The sequence below is a fragment of the Tenebrio molitor genome, chromosome 1 (assembly GCF_963966145.1).
Source record: "Tenebrio molitor chromosome 1, icTenMoli1.1, whole genome shotgun sequence".
Taxonomy (NCBI): Eukaryota; Metazoa; Arthropoda; class Insecta; order Coleoptera; family Tenebrionidae; genus Tenebrio; species Tenebrio molitor.
The window spans coordinates 29,471,710-29,498,867 of record NC_091046.1 but is presented as its reverse complement, the minus strand read 5'-3'; the positions used below and the strand labels follow the sequence as shown (position 1 = coordinate 29,498,867).

Genomic DNA, 27,158 nt, shown 5'->3' with positions numbered 1-27,158 from the left:
TGAATATTGAATATTATCACCCCTACTAATTTATACAGAAACTATAATTTTTTCCATGAAGGATTCTGACAGGGTTCTAAGTATTTCCAGCAATTGGAAAAAAGTTGCAAGTATTATCGAATCACAGATTTTTTTTATGGAAATTATTTGTACAGGTAATGAAAACGGGCGCTATTGTAATCCTACCTTTCTTGCCTGGAGTTAAGTCGAATTACGCTACGAGTAAATAATCCGTACGATTACGAAAGTAAGATTCAGTGTCTGAAGGCTGAAGTATGATCCAATTTTTACCCTTTTGGGATGACGTCACGATTTCTTTTCTTGCTTTCTCTCTATTGAAACGACAGAAACAAAAACAAAAAAATGCGATGCGTTTATTTATTATTGATTACTTACTTTGTGGTTATTTTATGCTCCTATCAATTTGACAATTTTTAATTTTTCACTTATTACATTGATTACAAACGTAGCCTTTCGAAGCAATTGTCAACAAATTTGTATCTTGATAGTTATTTTTGATCAATCCAATTTTACTTCTGATTCTAGAGTCCAATTTTTACCCATTTGCGACGACGTCATTATCTACAGGTATCCCAGAACTCGCGCCCCAGAGAAAACAGACAAATGCCGACGACAATCTCGATTCTAAAAATGCAAACGAAGAACAATTAATGGCTAGCATAAGAGAGTTGTGAGACATCTAAGATCCATCAATTCCAGAAAGGGAACTCTGAGGTGTTAATGTGAATAAAATCGGTTGCTAAGTTTATAAATTGTCACAATTAAATAATGTCAGAATGACATGTCCGCTAAAGTATCATCATCAACATGTTAGGTTAAAGCAGATGTTATTCAAGATGTCACACTCGCCATCATCTTTATCAAGTTTTAGTTTGTTAAATAAAACAACAATGGCGGTTCTGAAAAGAACCTTCTTTATTATAACGCGTGAACTTATGTTAAAAAAACAGGAGAAATGGTATAATAACAACAGAAACAACATAGCCAAAAGAAATCACGAAACGAAAAATAAATACAATCAGAGCAAGTGCTCAAAGTGGCCCCCATTCATTTGTAACCATAACCGTGCCCGCCGCAACAGACACTCCGTTTAGAATTTGTAACCATTTCAGGAGTAATTGTAGCAAAAGCTACCTGAATGCGACCCCTGAGTTGTTTTTCTGTATCAATAGGGTGCCTGTACACAACATTTTTAACGTGGCCCCAAAGAAAGAAATCCAAAGGATTTAAATCGGGGGACCGTGCAGGCCAGTTTCGTGGACCGCCACGACCTATCCATCGATCAGGATACTGTTGATCCAAAATTTCTCTAGCTCGTCGACTGAAATGTGATGGTGCGCCATCGTGTTGGAACCAGTCGTTAATACGGAAAACAAGTGGAATGTCTTCAAGCAAATTTGGAAGCTCTGCGTCCAAAAAATCTGCATAAATGTCTCCCGTTAACCGTGCAGGAAATTCAAAAGGTCCTACCTAAAGAGGGAAGTTCGATGACATGTAATAGTAGATTACATACCGAGGTGAGAAGTGTTTCGTTCCTGTCGAGAGCTAAGATAGTTTACCAAGGCGTAGCCGAGGTGAACTAATGCTCGAGACAGGAATGAAACACATTCCCATCGAGGTTTGTATACTATTTTATTCGGAATCATTACATTTTTAGCAAATAAACAATTAATTTGATGCAGTTTCATTTCTACTGTTTTTCGACTCTCAGTAAATACGCCACTGGAAAAACCTTATAATAGGGCGGAAAGTGGCCTATTACTATCCAAGAGAGGGAAGTAAAGATAAAAAGGAATGGTTAACTTTCCGCCCTCGCATATTACAATACGATTCCGAATAAACTAATTTCTATTGTAGATATACCACACGATTCCCTAATAGACCAGCCCACAAATTTATGAAAAATTTTTCTTGAAATGCTCTTGGAAATAGAGCATATGGATTTTCTTCCGCCCAAATGTGCCAATTATGCGCATTGAAGCATCCTTGTCTCCCGAAAGTCGATTCATCAGAAAACAAAATCTAAGAAACAAAATTTGGGGTGTTTTCTTCTAGATTTAAAAGCCATGTACAGAATTCCCATCTGGCAGGGTAATCTTCTGGCTATAAATGTTGCACACGCGTATAATGATACGGATGTCGTCTTTCAGTCTTCATCACTCGATGTACAAAATATTTAATTCCTGTGCAACTTCTGTAATGCTTTCGGTACCTCCTTCAAAGGCCTCTTCGTTTTCAACAATGCGTGCAGTCCGGGGAGCCCCACCAGATTCCTTCCTATTTGGTAAAATGTGGCCTGTCTCGATGGTTCGTGCGATAGCACTCAGAATCACTTTGTGATTGGGATGATTCCTGTTAGGTAAGCGTTGGGTATACATCTTTGCCGCTGCCCTAGCATTTCGTCCACATTCTCCGTACATTAACAACATTTCCACATAATACGCGGCAGAATACATAATTTAAAAAGCACAGGTGGTACTATGCCAGCGAATAAATTTCGGACATCAATTTCATGTCATTGTCATTAGTTGTACATATTAATAACCCTATTTTCCACAGTTGTCACTTTGACACAATTCACATGTTCAGATTCGGTTAATCTGACGTTACTTTAAAGTATTGAGAAAATAATTTTAATATGTCAGAAATTATGACAATAAAGCCTAGACTACATTTCATTTTTCCAAATGACAGCAAATTTGGTGTCCGACATTTATTCGCTGGCATAGTACTATTGCGATCAAAAAATTTTGAACATTAATGTCATCGTGCTGTCATACATTCTAAAACGACCCTTATGTATTAATAACCTCAATTTTGATGTGTCAATTTTGAAAATGTGAATGTCAGATTTACCGAGAAAATATTCAAGAAGTTTTAAAAATCAGACAAATGGAATAGAACGAGGTTTTAATTAATAAAAAATATAAAATAAATACCCAAATGTACTCGTATATTAAAAAAATTATATTTTAAACGGGTGTCATATTGACAACAATTTCATCTTTTATGTGACAGTTTCAATAAAGCATGATTTAAAGTAATTTTTTTAATGTGACAGAAGTTTGATGTCCCAAATTTTATGATCGTAATAGTACTAAATCGATTTTTGTTCGACGAGCCTCTTACAGGCTCCAAATCGCTTAAAATCTTTAAAATTAGCTTGACGTTTCGTTTTGACAAGTTGTGACATTTATCAAAATCCGTTCGCACAGGAGAAAATTCTCAAATTCTGACAGTGTCGAACAAAAAAATCGATTTGAAGGAATTCGAACGAAATCTTGACAGTGACGTTTCTCAAAAGTTTCACAGCCGACCAGTTTATTTAAAACGTAATAAATAACACCAATCACCTAGCAACAATGTTGAAAACTACACCTGGATGGCTTACAACGCTCTGATTTGTCGAATAAAAATGTTCTTATTTTGAATACCGTTCAAGCTACAAATTTTTTTATTTGGGAAATTTTATTTGTCTTTTGATGAGGATTTCTTTTTACTCTGGGGCGCGAGTTCTGGGACACCATGTATAGTTGACTCAAGTTGCAAAAAACCACTTTGCTTTTGCAACAGCATTTTTATGGCCTCAGAGCCCGATTTCAAGTCAGGGTGACAAATAGGTGATGCTGCGCAAATGTGTAGCTATCTTTGTCCTACACATGAATTACTAATATGCGTCATCTTTCTCAAACTTGCAATTTTGTGCCGTTACCATGACAATACAAGTTGCAAGTCGACTTGAAATCGGCCTCTTAGTCACTTGAAATTACTTTGAAACTGTACTTATATGGAAAATATTCAATCCAAATTATGATTTTCTGGTCTCTTTGTGCCTTTGTTTGGCTCAAAAACATTGAAAAAATGCTGTTGCAAAATAATGACAAGTGGTTTTTTGCAACTTGAGTCAACTATTGTAACTTCACGTATGTTTGAGCTAGGATCAGAAACAAATATGAATTGATCACAACAGGGTTCTTATAAATTATTGTAGTCGAAGCAAACCATGCCCATATTATGAAATTTGTTGACAATTGCTTTGAAATGTTATGTTTGTAATCAATGTAATAAGTGAAAGAAATTAAAAATTGTCAAATTGACAGGAGCATAAAATAACCAAAGTAACCAACAATAAAATAAACGTGCCGCTTTTTTTGTTTTTTTTTTCTGTTTCTGTCGTTTCAATAGAGAGAAAGCGAGGAAGAAAATGGTGACGTCACCTCAAAAGGGTAAAAATTGGACTATAGTTCAAACATATTATAGGTACATGAAGTTACTAAATAATGACGTCATCGCAAATGGGTAAAAACTAAAAATTGGACTCTAAAATAACAACGCCAAATAAAATCGCTTATGTTAAAGTTATTTTTATTCCACACTGCGTACATGCTAAATGCATGTACGCAGTGTGTTTTTTTAAACTGAACATAGGGAATAAATATGGACTATGTTCAAAGTTTAAAAAAATGTCCCGGTATAAGCAAAAATATTGTGAATAAGTGAGAGATAAAAAATTTTAAACACAATTTCGATTGGCAGAGGGACTTTTCATGGATACTCTTGAAGCTCTCTATTTGATTATGATTACTATTAATCCATTACCAGATATACTTAATAGTTCTAATTATGGATCGAAAATCATAACTAGCAAAGATCAATCACTACAGGCCGACTGAAACATCGCGTAAATAAATAAAAAACGTAAACATTTCGTTGGCAATTCTTTTATTAATGTACGTGTCCTTTTAGGGGGGATCTTAAGGGTTTCCAAACTATCCGGATTTGAAGATTTAGCGATAACTAAATGGATTGCACTATGAACTATTGATTGACCTTATATAAACGATATGGAAAAGATAATAATCGATGAGAGTCTGTGACCAGCCAGATTAGCCTGTACACTTGTACAGTGTACATACAGAATGCCCATTTTATCTCTTTCTGCCTTACGGTTTAGCAATAGGCAATACATAATACATTGGACAGATATCTTGGTGGAATTATTTATTTTTTAAAATAAGAGACATACTACGGGGTGATCAAGAAGGACTGTTTAAGTTGGTAACACTGGATCGTATTTTAAATCGTATAACAGGAGTAACTTCCGGTTGTTGGTGGCTTGTCGTTGTTAATGCTATACCTACAGGTGTCCCAAAAATGGCGTACTAACTACTTACTACCGTATCCAGGATGTTTAAATGTACACGAAAAAAATGTGGAAAAAATTTTCAGACAAAAAAATAAATTATTATTATTTTTATTATTAACGGTAATACAATGTAGTGGATTTAAAATATTTTTTTCGATTTCCAAAGCTTCTAAATTCACTATTGTGCAGGATTAGATATTGGTAGTGAGTAATCTTGTACTTTGTGATAATATGTACGATTAGAGGTAGCTGTCATGACAATTTAATACATATATTTCAAAATAATTTTCCTGTCAAGTGTCACTTTCAAAGACCGCCAAATCAGCAATTAAGTCCAATAGAATTTTTTAAACATTTTTCTGACGTTTACGGTAGTCTCTTCTACACCGTAGTGCACCGTTAGTATGCCTTTTTGGGACACCCTGTATATCAGATATTTGTCAAATAAACCAACAAAACATATCCAGTTGCAGTGTTATAAATAACCGAATTAAAAATTTTTCTCAATTGTACTGCCAACTTAAACAGTCCTTGATCACCCGGTAGTTAGTCAAAGTGAAACATTTAATATGCCACAAAGTGACATAACTCATAACCTAATAATAGAGTAATTTAGAGCAAATTAAGACAAATGTTCGAATTGTCTCCCATTATTTTCTTCACATAGCACCACTCTCCGAAGAAAATTTCTCCTAACTCTTGTTAACATTTCTGGCGTTATAGATCTACATGATTCTATGATTCTTTGGCGTAATTCTTCTTCAGTTTCAACTGGAGTTCGATATACTTCATTTTTCACTTTGCCCCAAAGAAAAAAGTTCAAAGGTGTGAAATCCGGGCTTCGAGGGGGCCACCGATGGTTTCTCGCAATAACTTACTCTCCGAAAGCACGCGTTAGATACGTTCTTACATCTCTGTGATAATGAAGAGGTGCTTCATCATTCTGGAACCAGATTTTGCGTCTGATATTCAACGGAACTTCTTCTAAAAGTTCAGGCAGGGTGTTTGTTAAAAAAGTTAGGTAGATTTGTCCTGTTAAATTACCCTCAAAAAAGTGTGGACCAATAACATAGTTTTCAAAAGTCCCGCACCACACATTCACTTTAAATGTTCTATTCCGAGATTTCTGTATCCAGTGAGGATTTTCCTGGGAGTAGCAGTGAGAATTGTGTCTGTTCATACTACCATTATTCATGAAAGTCGCTTCATCAGTAAATAAAACAAAGGACAAGAAATTGTCATCTTGTCGTAATTGATCCCTTACAAATGCACAAAACTGCAGACGTAGAACAAAATTATTTTCTGTTAGATGTTGTACAATCGTAGCATGATAAGGATGAAAACTGTTAGCAAACAAAATATTAAAAATTGAACCTTTACTAATATTCAGTTGTCTTGCAATTTATTTTTGGCTGAAGTGTGGGTTGTCTGTCACGCTTTCTATCACTGCAACTTCGTTCTTCATTATAGTACTCGTAACTGTTCGACGCCTAACTCTTTTTTTCTTGAATTTCCCATGTTCTCTTAACGTTATTTCAAGATTCCTGAAGACGTGATTACTAGGAATTCTTCTGTCGGGATAGCGTCTAGCGTGAAGTCGGATTGCTGCTTCATAATTTCCGGTGAGATTCTCCTACTATGAGCAACATATCCACTTTTTTGGAATTAGAGGGCATTTTTTAGAATTTATAACTCCGACAACTATTTCCAAATTTTTTAAGTATTTGATGACTGATGTCATCCATGACGGTAATATTCAATGCAACCTTTTGAAAATTTTCAAAAACATTTTTTAAAATTTCATTAAAAAAAGTTGACTATTTTTCATTGATTTTAGTGTTAGAAGTATCACTTTTTTTCACTTAGTGAAAAGAAGTTATGATGTCAGCAACTTTTTTAACTGCTTGGTTTTAATCCATGAATGAACGATATACCTACGTCGTATTCTACAGAGAAGTGATTTATCAAAATGAAAATTGAAATAACGATTAGAACAATTAGTAACATTAAACCCACCTTTCTTTAGTCCACTAGTAATTTCAGGATCTTCATCTGAATCACTCATTTTGACTCTTATTGAGACTGACATAAAACTGACAAATTCATTTTAAAACAATAAACATACAATGTTTCCCTAGTTACCACAACCGGCCACCCTCTTGACCAAAATGGAAACACAAATTACACTTAAAATAGGTTTTGATTTATGAAATTTTAAAAAACTGTATAGACAACTCGTGTTAACGTGCTTTTTTTCATGCGTGTGTATTATTTAACTCGTCTACGACTCGTTTAATAAACTTCCACACTTATGAAAAAAAGTTGCACTTCTAACACTCGTTGTCTAAATAACTATTTTTTAAACATAGCAATCTCCGAAAAATAAATTGTGTTGCCTATTTTGTAGTTTTAAGACGGGAACCGATAAAATGGGCACAGTGTACCTCTCCACTCTCTGGTGAACAGAGAGATAATTGCTTGTTAACATTTCATGTGCAGCCGTAGTGCAAATTAAAACGAAATGACTACCTACTAAGGGGGTCATTCACGAAACTTGGTAAGGCTGGATAAGACATTGCAAATTCAAAACCATGACAACTGATGTTGTTGAAGCATTGTACGTATTTGTCGTTTCGTTAACGATTTGCAAATTATCTGAGTTTCGTGAATGACCCTCTAAAAATTTTATGAAAATTCTTCAAATCTCAATTATACATAAGAGTGCGTAAAAATATACATATTGAAAATTAAAAACGCATTTACCTGTAAATTCACGCGAGTAAAATAAGCGTTTTAAAGGCCCATGAGTGCCAAAAAAGCCTAATTTACACACGAACGCGAGTTGAATACAACGTTTTTTGTTCGACGAGGCCCTTAAAAGCTCCAAATCGCTGAAAATCTTTAAAATAAGCTTGACGTTTCGTTTTAACAAATTGTGACATTTATTAAAATCCGTTCACACAGGAGAAAATTCTCAAATTCTGACAGTGTCGAACAAAAAAATTCTTTAAATAACGCAGCTTTAGATATTATCAAGGCGATCTTCATTTACCAGGCCATGACACTGACCAAAGACAGTGTGCTATGGAATGGCCTACCACAGTCTGGCAACATTGCTTCACCAACATTTGGTGAAAAAATTCGAAATCCACTAAACCTGTCATTGAATTTGCATTTGTCAAATATGAGTGATCTAATTTTGCGACAGTTAAAAAATGCATTATCGCATTGTAATATACAGTTTAAATCCACCTTGGGGACAGAAAAATAACGGTGCTCATTACTGATAATATTTCAGATGTTCTGCTGTGTTCCGGGCTATTGAAACTGTTTGGTTATAAACTAACGCGAGGTGGGCATTTCCAACTTAAATATAACAATTTTGTTCTCCCCATTGCCTAAATCCCACCCCATTTCTTGTAACTTGCTTCCCAGTCTCATTTCAATATTCCTTTTTAAAGCCAAAAGATTTTCCCCAGTGATTGTGTGGTCGTTACTAATTTGGATTATTTCTCCCCAAAATGTAATTTCTTCGTAATTAGAAGTTATTTGCACCGCGTTTGGTAGAAGTCGCTTCATTTTGTCCCCATTTATATCTGTTCCCCTAAAATATTTAGCACAAGAATGGCTGCTTTTGCGATTTCTTCACTTTTCGATTATTAAAATTTCTTTCCAAATTGGCATTGTTTCCTTATTTGATGGAAACCTAAATACAGGTACCTACGTAATTTGAAAAAGAAGACATAATTTGAGTTGCAATTTGGTACGCAACACTTAAAATGCGCTTTTAATTCAGTTTGACGAATTTGACCAAGGACTTGTCAAAATTTATTTTAAATGTCGAATTAGTTTCAAAATTTTAGGAACATCGTAGGTCATGGAATGGCCTACCAGAGAATGTGGCAACGTAGCCAGTGTCCTGGCCTGTAACTTTAGACCGCCTTGATATTATCAATTAGAAATAACATACGGGTCTAAAACTGAGTTGATTACAAATTAATAATAATAATAATAATAACAATAATCATTTATTTGCCCAACAGAATCAAATTCCAATTACAGGACAAAAAATAAAAAGAAATTCAAACCTATCTAAATCTAAATCTAATTCTAAATAATTAGCTCTTCAAGAATGAAAGATACGAATAGAAGCTACTTAGTGGAATGACAAGCTTGATTTAGGATCACCACAGCCTGTAGTTTAACAATCGGTGAATTTAACATGAGATTGGTTTTGGCTTGTCTTTGGATTGTCTTCATCACACGATATGAAAGTGATTCACGTGTAAAAATGAGCCAAACAAAAATTGTGATGCAACCAATAATACATGTCCCCCATACGACTAAAGATTGTTAAGTTAAGCATAATGATTTAGATTAAATTTGACAAATGAAATGTCGGGCATGTTGACTATTTTTATAAAATTAAATATATTTTTTTAAATCCACAAAATCGGTGCAAATGTAATGTTGGCTGCATCACAAATTTCGTTAGGCTCATTATTACTCGTGAATCACCCTGCATATTTTCGTTGAGTAACAAATTTATTGAGCGCCAAAACTATGCAACCACATTTACATTAAAGAATTAATTTTTTCCAACATCGATTATGAAAATTATACTCTCATCACTCAATTTAGTGAGGAAAATGGGCCTTTGCATCACTAGTGAGGAAAATGGAGAAAGTAAACTCACTAGTGAGGAAAATTTATTTAACGATCTAGGTACTACATTAACAATCTATGTACAGTTGCAGAATTAAAATTTTGGGCAGTATTGTCAATGTCATGATGTAAACTCTAAAACAACCTTTACGTTAATAACCTCATTTTTTACTCTTGGTATGTTTTTGTTTTTTTTTTTTTTGGCATTAAAAAATTATGATTTGTGGCATAATAATGCGTGGGCAACATATTAAAGTGATGATTTAATTACACTCAGTGCAATTACTCAACATTCAAAATTGACTGTGTGACTGCCACAGTCAAGTTTAATTTTTGAATATCAGTCTCAGTCATGATGACAGTAAAAGGTGGTTTACAGAGATTTTGTTGAAGTGACAGAAAAATACTGCCCGAAATTTTAATTCCGCAACTGTACTACCTACTTATTAACATAAAAAGTTAAAACACTGTTATTTGCATTAATTGAAACTCCAGATCCGGAAGATTCAAAAATAGGGGCGTAAAATAATTATAAAGAAATTTAAAATTGAGACTCATTTTCATAAGCGATGTTGGAAAAAATAGTATAGGTACACAATTCGTGATCAAAGTGCAATACTATCCTCACTCGCTGGCGTTCGAGAGTATATCATGTATTGCTAGTTGAAAAATCAGGCACTTTTATCACTTATCGTGTAATATACTATTATTTTATACTGTCCGGTAGATGTTCGATTACATTATCAATTTGAGTCCGGTAGGTGAGTTATTATAAGTTATAACAGTATCAGAACCGAAAAGTGTCGCTAAGCAACACCTATCGGACTGTTTTATTTTTATAAATCAAATCTGACATTTGAAAGTGAAAAAATCAAAAACTATTCAATGTAAAAAACAATAGCAACGGCCGTTGCCACAGGAAATAAGGGGATGTGATTTTCACATTGTAATGTGTTTTTTTTTTAATTTTTGAAAGAAAATTATGATAAAGAACAGACTTCCAGTATGAAATAAAATACATTACGATACACTTCCGGTAGTACTTGTAACAGGTATTCGTTTAGACATTCTTGACTCGGCTCCTAACGACGCCTCGTCCATAATGTCTAACTCGTACTGTTACAAGTAACCTACCGAACTTATAACGTAAATAACTATTTTAGAGAAATTTTAAAGAAAACTGTCAATTGCCCATCACAAAGTCGGATTCAAGCATAATTTTTTAACAATTTAAAGTAAAAATCGTGTTGTAAAAAATTGCAAAACACAACATGTTACGACATATTTAGTGCTTAATAATTAATAATAAATGACAGTACTGACATTTCAAATAAGAATAGGTATAGTGAAAATAGTGATTTTTGTTTTTCATAGGTAACTTTGATGACTTTTTTTGGTCAAATGGTATTAGTTTGGGTTGTAAATCAGTTTATTTTCCCTTATTTCGTCTTCCTACGATTATGAAATATAGAGTTAAATTTTTAATAATGAAAATTTGCCTAAAAGTTGAGTTATCGGATATGCTTTCTGATCTGTGATGACAATTTGTTTTGCTAAAAATTTTCTATACAGAAAAGACACTATGTTCTATAATACAACTAATTATGAGTCATCTATTTCTGAACCTACTCTATATTTACTTATGCCACAACAGTTGTGGGGTATGCGTCCTCTGGCGCATGCTTACAATAATTTAAAATCTGATGGGTCAGTGCAGATTTAATATTCAATTGTGACAATTCGATTTTATCCATTTTTAACAGCAGACAAACTTTGAACAACTGACCGGCTAATTTTTAGACCCAAAAAGAGGCACCAATATTCCTACGTCATATTCTTGCCAAAAGTCAGCAATTAACATTTTAATTTATTACGATATAAACGGATTTCAAGTTACAATGAAATTATTAAAAATTTTACATGAATGACTTCCACCTGATTTAGCAGTTAGTTAATTTTGGAATGGATATGATAAAGTTATGCTTCTTGGTATTTTTAACTCCGTTTGAGCAAAAATGTGACTTCTCAGGAATAAGATGATTATTCTCAATAAATAACCATTCGTTCAATTCTTCATTTATCAGACAACGTCTTCAATATTAAGAATGATAAATGATAGAGCACCCTCAGCCCTCTTCACATTTTATGAGCGTACCTGGAACAACATACAATATGTTACTGTTATCGTTGTGATGATAATTGATAAGTTAGTTAGCTTACAATAGTTAAATGACTAGGACCCAAAAAGGACAAACAAACATGAAAACAAGTCTAAAATTTGATATAAAACTTAAAATCCCACACAATCATTAGCTTTAGTGTAGGTAGCGCCACCGAGCACCCCGACGCGACGGATCAAATCAACCCTAGGTTATGGATTTTAAAAATGGCGATGACGCTTGTAGAGTTATTTCTGGAGGTGTGTCGTTTTGATTTAGACGCTCGTGTTAGGAGGATGAGCCTACTTTTGTTTGAAACAATGTTTCAGCACTGTTGGTGAGTATCTCGAACGATGTTCCAGAAAAGGAGAACTTTTATTTAACAAATCTCATTTTTATCAGTTAATAAAGACTAAATTATATATTTCCTTGAAGAAAAGATTGCATGATTAATTTTTTGTACAATTGCTTACGTAACATGTTAACATCACAATTTTTAGAAATGCCATGTGACGCAGAAGCATGTTTCCTCTGACGTAACCGGCCAACGACCTCGTAGGGCATATCGATTATTAACTGTAATTGCATGAAGAAAAAAATATATTTAAAGATAAATTGAAAAATATATTTGTGTTTATTTCCTTTTAAAAAAACAACATTCTTAAATGCAACATTAATACGAGTATAGTAAAAAATATGTTCGTAAATTTTTAACATGTGGTTATTGTAATTTATAACTCAAAACTTTTTTCTTAGTAAGATTTCAAAAAATGTGCAGTTCATTGGAATTTAATTAACTAATGGCACGTTTCAAATGACGTGAACTTGATTATCGATCTGTTTGTTGAACTGAGAATATATGAGTTTGATTTAGACAGGAAATTCAAAACAAATTAGGTTTAAATGAAGATAAATAATTCATCAGAAATAGACCAAGGTTAAATTGTTTTTAATCGTTGATAATTGAAAGGGTTATGCAATACGCGTGGTTTAACATCCATTCGTAAACGTCAGGGTAGAATTTTTGACGTAGGTACTTGTTTAAAAAAAAACGAGATCAAAGTCTAGAGTAAAGTTTGAAATATGAAGTAAAATTTCAAAAATACATATGTAATGGACTTCTGTATCTATTTTTTTCGAAGCAAATGTTCCATTTGCTTAATGAGAATTATTTATAGATGTAATAGGCAATAAAGAGGTGGTCTTTTGTTTCCATATTAATATTTATGTTTATATATACATATTTATATAACTAATAATAAATAAAAAATAATTTAATATTATTTTGAAAGAAAACTTCTTATTATAATTTAAGTTATTAATTTTAAAGAGTAGACTTCATCCCTGATTCAGCCAGACATGATTAAGTCCTTGAGAATAATGTCCTTGACCTGTGGAGCAGGTGGTTAATACAGTATAAATATACGTCTGAAAACCATTACATGTTGCCAAGATTTTTTCCGTCAGGCCAAAATCCAATAAATAATATGGTAAGAAATTTTGATGCTCTGCAAATAAATTGAGGCGTTATCACTCTCACCTTCGACCGGATACGAACTTAGGTCTGTTTAAAATTTAGAAATCAAAGTGCATTTTAAAACAAAATATTCCATATTTTACAATAACAAACCAGAAGGAGAAGGACAGAAAAACACAGTTTTTTAATTAAGACTATTTGGCTCGCAGTCCGAAGTATATCGGCTAACAAGCCATCAGTCTGTCAGAGGGTCGCAGACGTCTGACATCCTCTGTGTAAATTACAGCAGTAAGCGACTGTTAAAAGTGTAATTATTTAATATCCACCAAAACAATTTTTATTGCTGTTATCTGAGTAAGTTTGGCTTTGTATTTCTTAAAATGAAATAATTTTAAATGAATTTCCATCAATGTGAAACTTATTTTACGGTTACCCTACTAATACGTCTAATAAAATATAAATTTGCTGTTAAATAATTGTAAATCTTAACAGTTGATTAGATGTCAGTTTTTGATTATTTTTATCTCCTCACTGTGCACATTTAGCTTCTTTTCTGTATCTCATATTATGCGTAATATTAAAATATTTAATCTGGATGTGAATTGCACAATTTATTTTTCTTTCTCAGATGCATGCAACGAAAATGCAAATAGCCTGAAAGTTGGCAAAGCACTCTGATTATGCGTTTTTGCAGTCGACTGAAATTGAGCTATAACGATGGCAAATGAATCAATGAAATTGAAGCCGTTGGGCTCAAACAAGTAAGTATTTTTCTAATGCATGAGCAGCATGGTAGATATTACATTAATCTTTAGTGATGATGACGAGCGTAACAGTATGCCTCACATATGCATATAATGTGTAAAAATATTATATCAAAAACTATAAAATGCACACTCGTAAATCAGCTGACTAAACTAAATTAGCTTAAAATGTTTAGTATGCAGTTTGTCACACAATGCTAAAAGTACTTGGCACTAGTAAAAGGTGAATATATCTTTGTAGATATACCGACGGAGAAGGAGGTGGAAATGGAAATTCACCAGGCACAAATGAGGATTATGATCCTCATCTTCACAGAGTTGTGGAAAATCCTACTACGTAATATTTAATCTTTTATGCGAAATGCATCGAAGTTGTTTAAATTTTTTTTTCAGAAATGTTGAAACTCTAATTCATTTGCTCAAAGGCTGTTTAGGAACCGGCATCCTGGCGATGCCGGAAGCTTTTAAGAACTCGGGTATTTTCAATGGACTAGTCTCAACCTTCATCATTGGTGTTCTTTGTACATATTGCTTACACGTTCTAGTAAGGTTAAAACTGTTAAATATGTACAATGCTTTTAAGTTTTACTAAAAATTATATCGTTGTTGTGTCTTTCTTATTGTTAATTGCAATATTTATTTGTAGGTAAAATCTCAATACATATTATGCAAAAGATTGAAAATTCCAATACTAAGTTATCCAGAATCGATGAAGTTAGCTCTAGAATCAGGACCACAGTGCCTTAGGCCTTTCGCTAAAATGTCGCCGTAAGAAAATTTTCTTTTATATAATGTTGTAGATACTTATTGCAGGTTATTTTTCAGACTATTGGTTGATTTTTTCTTAATTGCTTATCAACTGGGCATATGTTGTGTTTACATAGTTTTCGTTGGCGTTAACGTTAAAGCCGTAGGTGATCAATATCTAAAAGAAGTGGACGTAAAAATATACATATTAGCAAGTTTTATCCCATTTATTCTCATTAACTGCGTGCGCAATTTGAAATTGTTAGCGCCTTTTTCAACTTTAGCAAATATCATCACTTTTGCTTCGTTTGGGGTTGTTTGTTATTATGTGTTCCAAAATTTACCGCCCATAGATGATAGACCAAGTTTTGGGCGTTTATACACGTATCCATTGTTTTTTGGAACTACTCTCTTTGCTTTGGAAGCGGTTGGAGTGGTCAGTATTTAAATGTAGATAATGTTCTTAATAGATTCTATAAATGCTGTACAAATATCCGTCACTGTGATTTAAATAAATTAACCCTGTACATCGTGTCTACTAAGTGTGATGTCTTTAAGTTATATTAAATGACGAATAAAAATCAAACAATAATTAATGTATTAATTATTTCAGGTTATAGCTCTGGAAAATAACATGAAAACGCCGAAAAGTTTTGGAGGATATTTTGGTGTATTAAACATTGGAATGGCGTTTGTTGTAGTACTTTATATTGGAATGGGATTTATTGGTTATTGGAGGTATGGTGAGATTGTAAAACCCAGTATTACTTTAAATTTTCCTGCGGAACAACCGTAAGTTGGAAATAGAACATACTAAACTAGTTAAAACAAAAATTTTACAGTTTATCGCAAGCCATTAACTTATTATATTCCCTTGCCATATTTATTTCATATGGTCTCCAAGGGTATGTACCAGTTGCAATCATATGGAACACATACGTTGTAAAGAGATTGGAAGGAAGTACTCACCTGATTGCTTGGGAATATTTGTTGCGTTTCGCTTGTGTTATAGTTACATGTAAGTGTACTTAATTTTTTTACTATTATAATATTTATTTTTTGGTCATTTTATGAAAAAAATATTTTACAAATAAATTAAATTAGCATGAATATAAAAAGAGGTAGATATAATTTAAAAAATATATTAACAATGAGCTATTCCGATGTGTATTATTATATTGAAAATGATAATATTGAAATTTTTAATTTCGATTTCAACAGTGAATTGCAAAAAAATGATTCTTCTAGATATCCATCAAAGTAATATTCTAAAACGTATTTAAAATTTTTACTTTATTGATCTTCTAGAATTTGCTTTCTTGAAAGTATTAACGTAGAATAATAGTTATTTATGTTACAAGTGTTGAAAACGATCCATTGCTTTACGAACGGTAATATGGCGCGAGACGCAGTCGAGCGCTGTATGTGAGTGAGTAAAGCAATGGAGTTTTCACAAGAGTACCATACAATATTTTTTGTGCTGCCTTTTGTAATAAAACATATTTTTGAATCATTAACATAATAAATATTACTTAAACAAAATTATGTTGGTATTCAATTTAGCACTAAATATGTCAATCTGTCAGTGCTCGAATTTCAAATTCAAACGCAGCTTTATAGCTTGCAAGGTCACCAACCGAAATTTTTATAAATAAACCCCCCAAACCTAAAATTAACACATTTTAGCATTTTTTAAATATTTACGCAGCACCTTTTGTTTTATAACATCAGAGACATAATTGTCTTTCAGTAATACTTGATTTGCCACAATTAGTTTATTTTTTCTTGCCTTAGATTTCTTGTTTGTCCATTGCAGCACTAGAGTTTTCTCATTTCCATTGCCGCACGCTAATCGTCCACTTAAAATGCCAATTGCAACTACGGCAGCACAAAAATGTTTTATTCTATTTTGGTCAATAATCGTCTTTATACGCCCCCAAATGAGGGCATAAATTGACCTTTATGACCCGGATTTGTCAAAAATCTACCAAGCAACGGTTGGTTTAATTATTCAAACAATGGTATCAAACATTATTTGATTAAAGAAAATCATAGATTATATACACAGTAACCCTAACAACATCAAAATAGCTAACTAAATTTGCATGGACACAACTTTTAGTTGATTTCCTTTAAGGAATACGAAATATTTGTTTGAATCTTTTAGAAATTATAAAATAGAATAAAACGTTGTATGTACCACGGGCATAATTGTCGATTATGGCCCTCAGGAATTTAAAAGCCCTCGTTCCTCGGGCTTTAAACATTCCCTCGTGCCATAATCTCCTGATTATGCCCTTAATACATAAATAACTATTAAATATAGCAGATATCTGATTAAGGCCCGGTTTATTCACCTTCAAGTAACTTTTATTGAACGGTAATTACCATGGATCTACCAATAGCAGATTCTAACTAAATCATAGCAACTACTGGCCAGATAAATTTACTTGAAGGTGAATAAACCGGGCCTAAGAATAAGAAGTAATTAACTACTTAAAAACCGTTAAATATGAACCAACCATGGGAGTGTTCATGACATGTGATTAATTAAATGTTATTTGTTCAAGGGTACTCGTTTACTTTACGATCTTTAGAAGTTTTTATCACACCCTGGTAATTTGGCTTTAAAGTAAATTGAGTTCCAAATATATTACAAAAAAAAGAAAATCTACTTTTCATTATAAGTGAAAATACACTACTCAAAAAATAAAAGTAGTCACTTTTTTGAACTTCGATATTTTTTTTTTATTTTAAGGGATTTGAATCAAACTTAGAGTGTCTATTGAACCGTCATTTATTAAAGTAATTACAAAATTGTACGCGAATGCTTCTTATTATAATCAACTTAGAGCCTCAAATGTTCGAACAATACAAAAACTAAAATGAAAAAAATCACTTAAGAAGAAATGTTTAAACAGACTTTGGACCATTTTAGTCTTAAACAATATTAGATCATTCTGACAGTTCACTAACATTTAAAAGAAGGAATGGCTCAGCAATTAACGTCGACAGAAGTTAATAGAGTTGTAACGTTACGCGAAGAAGGACATTCACAACTTATGTTGCCAAACAGCTTAGAGTTGTGCAGGAAACTGTGGAAGCTTTGGAAACGATACCGAAAAACAGGTACCGTAACAAGGCGAGCAGGTACAGGTCCAAAGAGTAAAACTACGGCAGGTGATAGCGTTTTCTGCGATTGCAAGCCCTTCGAAATCACACACATACTGCGCGGAACCTGCAAAAACATCTAGTGAGGACAAGAAGAACAAGAATTAGCGACCAAACAGTCTGCAATAGGTTAAGAGAGGCTGAATTGAGAGCAAGAAATTGACCAGAGAACATCGTTAAAGAAGATTTGAATTTGAAAGAGAACACTTAAACTGGCAACTTCGTCATTGGACTCCTGTCATGTTTAGTGATGAGTCCAAGTTTGTTCTGTCAGGTAATGGTGAAGGTGTAAAAGTCTGGAGGAGGGCTTTAGAAGAATTCATGTCAAATACAGTGCATGAAACCGTCCCTTTCGGTGATGGATCCATAATGGTGTGGTGTGGAATAACAGTATACACTCGCAAAATTTTGTTTTTATGCAAAGTAATGCCAGACAGCACATTACTCACATCGTCACTGATTATCTTGATGATCACAATATCCGTAAAATGGATTGACCCGCATGCAGCGCAGACATAAATCCAATCGAACATGTTTGGGAACAATTAGGGAAACGTGTTCGAGGACGTCCAAATCCTCCATTTACAACTGAACAGTTGGCATAGGCTTTAGTTGAAGAATGGGTCAATTTTCCCCAAGATGGGTTGCGAAGGCTTATTCGAAGCCTGCAACGACGCTTGGCAGGCAAGAGGAAGCCACACCAGATATTAACATCACAATTGGTACAAATTAGCCAAGTTGTCAGACTTTTTTTAATCCAATTTGATTTCAAACTCTTTATTTTTGCACATGTTAGTACATAAAAGTTAGTAGTAGGTTGCTCCAGTGTCTCTCGGTTTTTAATTTGTTAAAATAGATTCAATAATAATTAATGGTTCCTTACATATTCCAAGTTTGAATGAAATCTCTTAAAATATAAAAAAAAATATCGAAGTTCAAAAAAGTGACTACTTTTATTTTTTGAGTACTGTATAATTTAAAAAAAAATGTCATAAGTTAACGGTATAATTTAAATTGTACAAGCTGATTTTTCTAAAATAATGTTTTTTTTTTTTTTTAATTTGTCGATGTATAATTCGTGTTAAACTATTTAAGCAACCAGCACTGTAAGTAGGACTCACAAAACTCAAGACGTTTGTTACACTGATAACCTTAGCAGAAATAAACCCAAAATTATCTTAAAGTTATGTGTTGTTAATAAATGAGATAAGGGGCGGCTACGCAAAACAAAACTTTTGAAAACGAGCGGCGTAACTTCAGTCATACTACCTAACAAGATATACAGATGAAAAAAAACTTTTCTCGAAATTACAACAAGTAAGGTTTAGTACTTATGGTAAACCTAGTCATCACTTTCTTTGTTCCCAATTAAAAATACCTAACTTTCTGTCATAATATTTTATGTGCAACTATGAAAACCCAGCGAGAGATTGGGAGATTTTAAATTGTAGACTTGTAACCCAGCACTACAAAATGCACTAGAATAAAAAATGTTACTAGGTAGGTACTTGAAGGTAAATAAATAAATAATTTACGCTAGGTCATACTTTCTCTGCGTAGACAAACTATAGTAAAATTCACGTAACTGTCAAAATTGGCAAGTCACAGTTTATTAAGTTATGTTGCACGTCTGTAGAAATTCTGTTTTTCGTAGCCGCCCCTTATCTCTTTCTTCGATGATCATATTGTATAATTTACTTCATCGCTTCAACACAGTAGTGAGAGTACCTAATAGTAAATTACACTCAGAAGATTGATACTCGTACTTTTTATCTGGCAAATATTCTGTGAAAATAGAATTACATCGCTAACCTGGACTTCTCATCGTACACATTGAACAAACAGATCATGAGCTTAGGTCTCAATATTTAAAAAGCTATCTATTAATTTCACATTTTATTAAGAATAAATTCAGTTTTTGAAAAAACTGCGCTAAAAAAAGTACTTCAATTCGGTATTCACACACATATAGAAGTGAGTGTTGAAGATTGATTGTTCAAAATAGTATATTGTATATCAAGAGTTGAAAATGAAAGATTTCACACGAGTTTGCAGAATTGAGCCACAAGCCGTAGGCGCGTGGCTTAAGCAAACGAGTGTGAAATCGAATTTTCAACACGTGGTATACACGATATTTTTCCGACGACCACAAAAAAAAACGCTAATATTCGGCATCCCTTCAAACTTCAAATATTATTCGACAGAGCTGCGGACAAAATAATTATGCCGTTGCGCGGAGATAGACATCGTTAATCATCGGCCCGTGTACAATATAAAAACACACAGCTGTCGGCCAATCAGATTTCTCAAATTTTTCATTGTACACGGTTAGGCTGTTCGTTCGTGTTCGTGTTGAAATCGTTTGCAATTTTAAATTTTCACTAAGGAAAAACCGTGTGAAATGTGCCATATTTCACAGTGGTCGTCTGAAAAGTATCATTTCCTTTTTATCTGCAGAAATTTCTTAAATGAGAAAGTGCCAAGATTAGACAATGTTTTCTCTCTTTCTAGCAATCTAGCCTATACGTTTCATAAACATAATAGATACTCGTACCTAAAAAAAGTACTACAATTAGGTAGGCATAGAAGTACCCATACCTACATCTATCTCATATGATTTTGATGACATCGAAATGAATAAGTACCTTGAAATAGGTACTGAAACAAATAATGCGACAGTGTAATAGAGTTTAAGTTCTGGAATACACATCTGAAATAGTAGATTCTTCTGAAACGTGTTAAATATACTGGCCGTCTGTACCTTACCGATGCAGTTCCAGCCAAATTATATGCATCTCCATCAGTTATCGAAGTCTAGTACGGCCTAACTAGACTTTCACTTGATCTTATTAAAACCCCAAAGCTTGATATTTTTATAGAGAAAAGTTAATAAGGGATAATCGGTGGATTATTTCATAAACACATTCTACAATAGTTATTTTTGTATTAAGTGCGCAAAATGATTGTTTTTTGTTGGCGCATGAATGAGTTTTTGGTCGAGACTGTCGGGTCGAGACTTCAAACTCATTCGAATGCGCCAACAAAACAATCATCTTGCGCACGAAATACAAACACTATTTTTTCTATAACCACTTTTTAAACCTTTGCTAATAAAATTCACACTTACTATAAAACGATCAGACATTCAAGTTGCCGGCTTGCGCTGGTCACTTGGTTACGAATTTTTGTAAAATTTTCCTTGGATGTTTTAATTTTTTTTTTTCACTACTAGTCTCAGAAGGCGTCATTATTGACTCTCGAACCGACCCCAGAAGTAGAATTTCTCTCCCTAGGTTAATAATAATTTTCATTATTAACCAAGGTCAATAATGAACAGCCGTCACTTAGCAACGAAAGATTTTCGTTGATTTCATTGGTTAACGTAGACGATTTTCATAGCAACCGTTGAAAAATGAGAACTCGGATCGTCGCATCGGACAAAATAATTTGATTAATAATTATTATCAGAAAGGGTTGTAACGTATCTAGTAGTGAAAAAAATAGTATATAAACCACGGTAGAGAACATTTTCTAAGCCTCGCTGACATTATTCCCCTAGACGCTTCGCGTCTCGGGTAATAATCCAGCTCGGCTTAGAAAAATATGTTCTCTACCTTGGTGTATAATATACTATTTTTTACTACTAGTCTCAGAAGGCGTCATTATTGACTCTCGAACCGACCCCTGAAGTAGAATTTCTCTCCCAAGGTTAATAATAATTTTCATTATTAACCAAGGTCAATAATGAACAGCCGTCACCTAGCAACGAAAGATTTTCTTTGATTTTATTGGTTAACGTAGACAGACGATTTTCAATTTTCATAGCAACCGTTGAAAAATGAGAACTCGGATCGTCGCATCGGACAAACAAATTTAATTAATAATAATTATTAGAAAGGGTTTTAACGGATCTAGTAGTGAAAAAAATAATATATACACCACGCTAGAGAAGACAATTTTAAGCCTCGCTTCTTTATTCCCCTCGAAGCTTCGCTTCTCGGGGAATAAACTACCTCGGCTTAAAAAAATGTCTTCTCTACCTTGGCGTATAACATACTATTTCACTGCTAGTCTTAGAAGGCGTCATTATTGACTCTCGAACTGAACCCAGTGGTTAATAATGAACAGCCGTCTTTGATTTCATTGGTTAACGTAGACAGACGATTTTCAATTTTTATAGCAACCGTTGAAAAATGAGAACTCGGATCGTCGCATCGGACAAAATAATTTAATTAATAATTATTATTAGAAAGGGTTTTAACGTATCTAGTAGTGAAAAAAATAATATATACACTACGGTAGAGAATACAATTTTAAGCCTAGGTTCTTTATTCCCCTCGAAGCTTCGCTTCTCTACCTTGGTGTATAATTACTATTTTTCACTGCTAGTCTCAGAAGGCTTCATTATTGACTCTCGAACCGACCCCAGAAGTAGAATTTCTCTCCCCAGGTTAATAATAATTTTCATTATTAACCAAGGTCAATAATGAACAGCCGTCACTTAGCAACGAAAGAATTTCGTTGATTTCATTGGTTAACGTAGACGATTTTCAAAGTAACCGTTGAAAAATGAGAACTCGGATCGTCGCATCAGACAAAATAATTTGATTAATAATTATTATCAGAAAAGGTTTTAACGTATCTAGTAGTGAAAAAATTAGTATATAAACCACGGTGAAGAAGTCCCTTATAGCCTTCGCGCCTTAGAACCCTCGGCACTCCTCGGGCTCTAATCTTGGTGCTCTGGCTATAATCATGAACTTCTTCACCTTAGTGTATAATAATACTATTTTCACTGTTTTTACGGTGAAAAATAGTACTTTATTTAATAAGTTTGGGTGTAAATTGGGCCTCTTTTCTCACAAGTGTGCCATTATTAAACGCGAGTGAAACGAGAGAGTGCCAAAAAAGACCCAATTTACATACGAACGAGTTAAATACAACGTTTTTTTGTTCGACAAGCCCCTTAATGGCTCCAAGTCGCTTAAAATCTGTAAAATTAGCTTGACGTTTCGTTTCAACAAGTTGTGACATTTATCAAAATCCATTCACACAGGAGAAAAAGCTCAAAATCTGACAGTATCGAACAAAAAAAAATTAAAGCATCCAAGGAAACTTTTTGACAACTATTTTTGATCTATCAAAAAATGACATACTTTGCGACTTGATAATGATGCATAAATGTCGCGTTTTTTTGACGGTTGTAGAAAAAATATTTTTTACAATATCTTGAATTCTTTTATGTACTATAATAATGTTATTAATGTCATTTTTCTGTTTAGTTGTCCTTGCCCTAACCATACCTATGCTGGGTCTATTTATTTCTCTCTTCGGAGCTTTCTGTCTGTCTGCATTGGGATTAGCATTTCCGGCAATCATGGAAATCTGCGTAAACTGGCCAGATAATCTTGGTCGATTTAAATGGATTCTCTTTAAAGATATATTACTAATCATTTTTGGGGTTGTTGGACTACTTGCTGGAAGTTATTCTTGTATAAGTGAAATAATCAATGAATTTAAAAAACAAGCGTAGAATATTAGTCAGGAAAGCTATGTTCTTTAGGTATCTACGTGCAAAATGAGTAGGTACATCCGGGATAAAAGTTGACTACCCAAGACGTTTTTCTGTCATATACATATCATGAAATACGTAGTTAACATTTTGTTTATGTAGTAGAACTAGCACGTAAATGTTAATTACGTCAAACATCAATTATACGAGTATATTGTTATTATTTATAGTTTATTACTACTATCATTAATATTAACATATTATTTTATTTATTCTATCCAAAAGACATAAATACCTGTGTTTTTAAGTGTGTAATAATTTTTATAAAATTTCTTCCAAAATTAATTTAATTTTTTGTAGAATTATTAAATAATTACGGTGATATTGAAATTTAAAACAAATATTTCAGATACATATACATACATATTATTATTTAGACACTATTAGGTCGATTTTGTAATACTTCCGAATATATTTTATGAATTTTAAAAACAAACCAACATTCTCGTTTGGTGGTATGAAAACGTTTTATTTATATCTAATAGTCTAGATACAGTAATTTTTAAATTACAGTGCTTATGTACGCACATAATATGGTAAGGTAGGTACACTGCTGTGCAGAAAAATCGCGAACACTTCAAAAATCAAGCAATCAAGTTTTCCAATATTTTGTGCTTTGTTTATGTGGATTTTGACATTGTATTTGTAAATACATAGGTTATAGGTAAACTGTTAGTGAGATTGCCACTATTTTATGTATTTGTTATTAGGAAAATCTAACAGTTGTTTGACACTGACAAATAAAATCGTCAAAACCAATCTAGACCGACTTAACACAGCGAAAAGTGGGTGTACGCGATTTTTCTGCACAGCAGTGTATCTATCTAATAAGATAATGTAAATAGTCCACAGCCACAAAATATCTTACTGTAGCTTTTAATGTAAGTTCAAAATATTAATTGATAAACGAAAGTTGGAAATGACAAATATAGAACTTTTGTTATTGTTATGTAAAAATTTATTTCTAAAATATTTTAAAAAATGTACAGAACAGTTCAATTAAGAACAATAATTTTTGATCGTCGGTGTCGTTATTGAACACAGTGACAAACAAGGCTTTATTGTGAAACGGTCCCGATCTGTTGAAGATATTATATGACATTAATTGTCATGTTCTCCGTAGGATATATTGGAACAAAATACACTTCATTAATTAAATTATCCTGACTTTATTAAAATCTGACATTAGGATCATAATTTTGAACAATCCTTAAAAAAACATCTTGTTACCATAACTAAGCAAGGAATAATTTTAATTTGTGACAATACCATCAGATTTAAAAATGATATTGACGATAAAAATGTATTGCTCGCGGTTGTACAATATACGTACCTAATGTACAGACTGATTCATATAAGTCATATAAACTTCCGAGCCTAACGAAATTTAAATGCAGCCAGTAATACGTTTTTCAGTTAGAACTTGATACCTTTATTTACAATGAAATCTGGACACTCCTGGCATTATTGACAGTCACTTGACAATTCTTTTTTGTATAATTCTGAAATAATTTTTGTTAATTAAAATGTGTTCCAATGACGAAAGCGTCGATATGATATTGATATATGATGAGTCAGTTTCTTAAAAAAAAAGTATTGTCGATTACTGCCATTTAAAATTTTTTTATAATTGGGACTTTGTGAGGAATGTCCAAACCGTACAAAACATTAAAATAATTCATGTTTCTGGATCAAGTTATGTATTGCTGGTTGTATTTAAATTTCGTCAGGGTCGGAAAGTTATGTGAATCAGTCTGCATACCGGGTGTAGAATGGATTTTGGTACACAGGCACTTTACGTGTAAAAGTAAAAATCCTCGGACGTTGACTCCCCTAATCATTTTAGAACAAAGCCTTAAATACAAAAGTTGTAGAGTTTTAAAAATGGTTTCCAGTTTTTACTTTTTTTTTAACATCTTCCGGAAGTACACAATAATGGAAAAAAGAATTGAAGAATTTGTCAAAATAGCGATAGCAGTGAAGTGTAACCGAGGTGAACACCCAACTCGTTGCGTTTTGTCAAAAAATGAATTTTATTGCTGTCGGGAGTCATGGCAATTACTATTTTATTGATAGATTTCTAATATTTAATTTTTCTTATCTAACAGAACCAGGAGGTGTTAGAAAATACTTAGAAAAGGATTTAGATACAATTTTTTTTTACTCTACAACTTTTGTATTTAATGTTTTGTTGGAAAATAATTAGGGGAGCCAATATCCGAGGATTTTTACTATTACACGAAAGTGCCTATGTACCAAAATCCATTCTACACCCTGTATAACAGATGAGAGCAAAATTTAAAAAATATGGTTATAGTAAATGGAAACTGATGTACCTATTTTCATAACGAGTAATAGATGATTGAGAAGAGTATACCTATTTTTAATTTAGCACTCAACTGTATGTACGTAATTACTTCTGTTTAAATTATATGTATTAGGTAATTTATTTATACTTGTCTCAATTAATTAAGTGTGTTTTAATTTCGTTGACTGTAATAAAGGATAATAAAAATAACACAACAAACTGCATGTAATAAAATTACATGATTCCTTAAGAAAAATTGTACATTATAAAAGACATCATTATGAATTTCCAAATATTTTTAAATTTTTATTTAGGAAGAATTTTTTTTTCGATAGTGTTACGTATTATAAATACATAGGTATTTTTTTTAACATTCAACATTCTGCAATCAACGAAGCAATCACACGTGCCATATATTATTTGTTAGTTTTACTGGTTGCATAGGATCCTATTATTAACACAAATTAATACCTAAATACCTAATTCAATACGTAGTTCATTCAATTTTAATAAAAACGCATACATATTTGCTTTGTTTAATTTGTAAATAGATTATTTGCTCGTGTTCACATAGCTACATGTAATACTGAACTTAATAAAATGTTTTACTGTTCAAAACTCACTTACAGTACAACTGCAAACTAGCAACGCTATTGCCGTAATTGTGTTGATTTGTTGTTAAGTAATAAAAACATTGTTTTTCAGTTACTGCGAATAATTTTGTAATAAAATGCTTAATGGTTCGTCTATGTGTTTTAATTACCTATGCATTACACCGGACCAAAACCTTTAAAACTTTTCAAGGTCATTTGCGACACTTAAAGCAGCCGTGGTATAAATTTCTTGCCAAGCCTTTTGTTTAGACTGTTTAGGGCCAATTTCATAATAAAATTAAAGTGTCTTTAAATTTTTAAAGTCCCTTTATGTATAAGAAACAGTTTCATAATCGTAGGCTTTATTTTAATGGCGCGTTAACGTACCTTTAACTTAAAGTGACATTGTAGTGCCTTTAAATAATTTAAAGGAACTTTAAGTAAGCACACTGTGGAGGTGGAGCAGACATGACAGTTCGCCGTCTTGGATGTGCAGTCTGCAGTGTTAAAATTTGTGATTAGTATAAAAAGTATG

The 27,158-nt window shown here is 32.8% G+C and overlaps 1 protein-coding gene and 3 long non-coding RNA genes across 8 annotated transcripts in view; 2 read left to right on the top strand and 2 right to left on the bottom strand.

The window, feature by feature from the left end:
* The window catches only part of LOC138122666 (uncharacterized), a 326,257-nt gene that overhangs the window by 145,774 nt on the left and 153,325 nt on the right, over positions 1-27,158 (top strand). The window lies entirely within an intron of this gene.
* Positions 9,183-12,207, bottom strand: LOC138122660 (uncharacterized). Its single transcript, XR_011156577.1, has 2 exons — positions 12,053-12,207; positions 9,183-11,987 (listed from the first exon to the last, which is right to left on the bottom strand). It is a non-coding gene; the product is annotated as an uncharacterized lncRNA (long non-coding RNA).
* On the bottom strand, positions 13,188-13,559 carry LOC138122672 (uncharacterized). Its single transcript, XR_011156581.1, has 2 exons — positions 13,434-13,559; positions 13,188-13,382 (listed from the first exon to the last, which is right to left on the bottom strand). It is a non-coding gene; the product is annotated as an uncharacterized lncRNA (long non-coding RNA).
* LOC138122579 (proton-coupled amino acid transporter-like protein CG1139) overlaps positions 13,670-27,158 on the top strand; it is a 19,881-nt gene continuing 6,392 nt past the window's right edge. For 4 of the 5 annotated variants that reach the window (XR_011156547.1, XR_011156546.1, XR_011156544.1 and 1 more), the window contains exons 1-8: positions 13,670-13,822; positions 14,097-14,229; positions 14,474-14,569; positions 14,626-14,776; positions 14,879-15,000; positions 15,058-15,415; positions 15,593-15,771; positions 15,822-15,997. Coding sequence is in view for 2 of the 5 variants with exons in the window: in XM_069036818.1 (XP_068892919.1) it covers positions 14,186-14,229; positions 14,474-14,569; positions 14,626-14,776; positions 14,879-15,000; positions 15,058-15,415; positions 15,593-15,771; positions 15,822-15,997 (1,126 nt within the window). In the remaining 3 variants the exon portion in view is untranslated. Of the gene's footprint in view, positions 13,823-14,096; positions 14,230-14,473; positions 14,570-14,625; positions 14,777-14,878; positions 15,001-15,057; positions 15,416-15,592; positions 15,772-15,821; positions 15,998-23,432; positions 26,774-27,158 lie in introns of those variants that run through there. The other variant, XM_069036806.1, reaches the window with a different exon arrangement.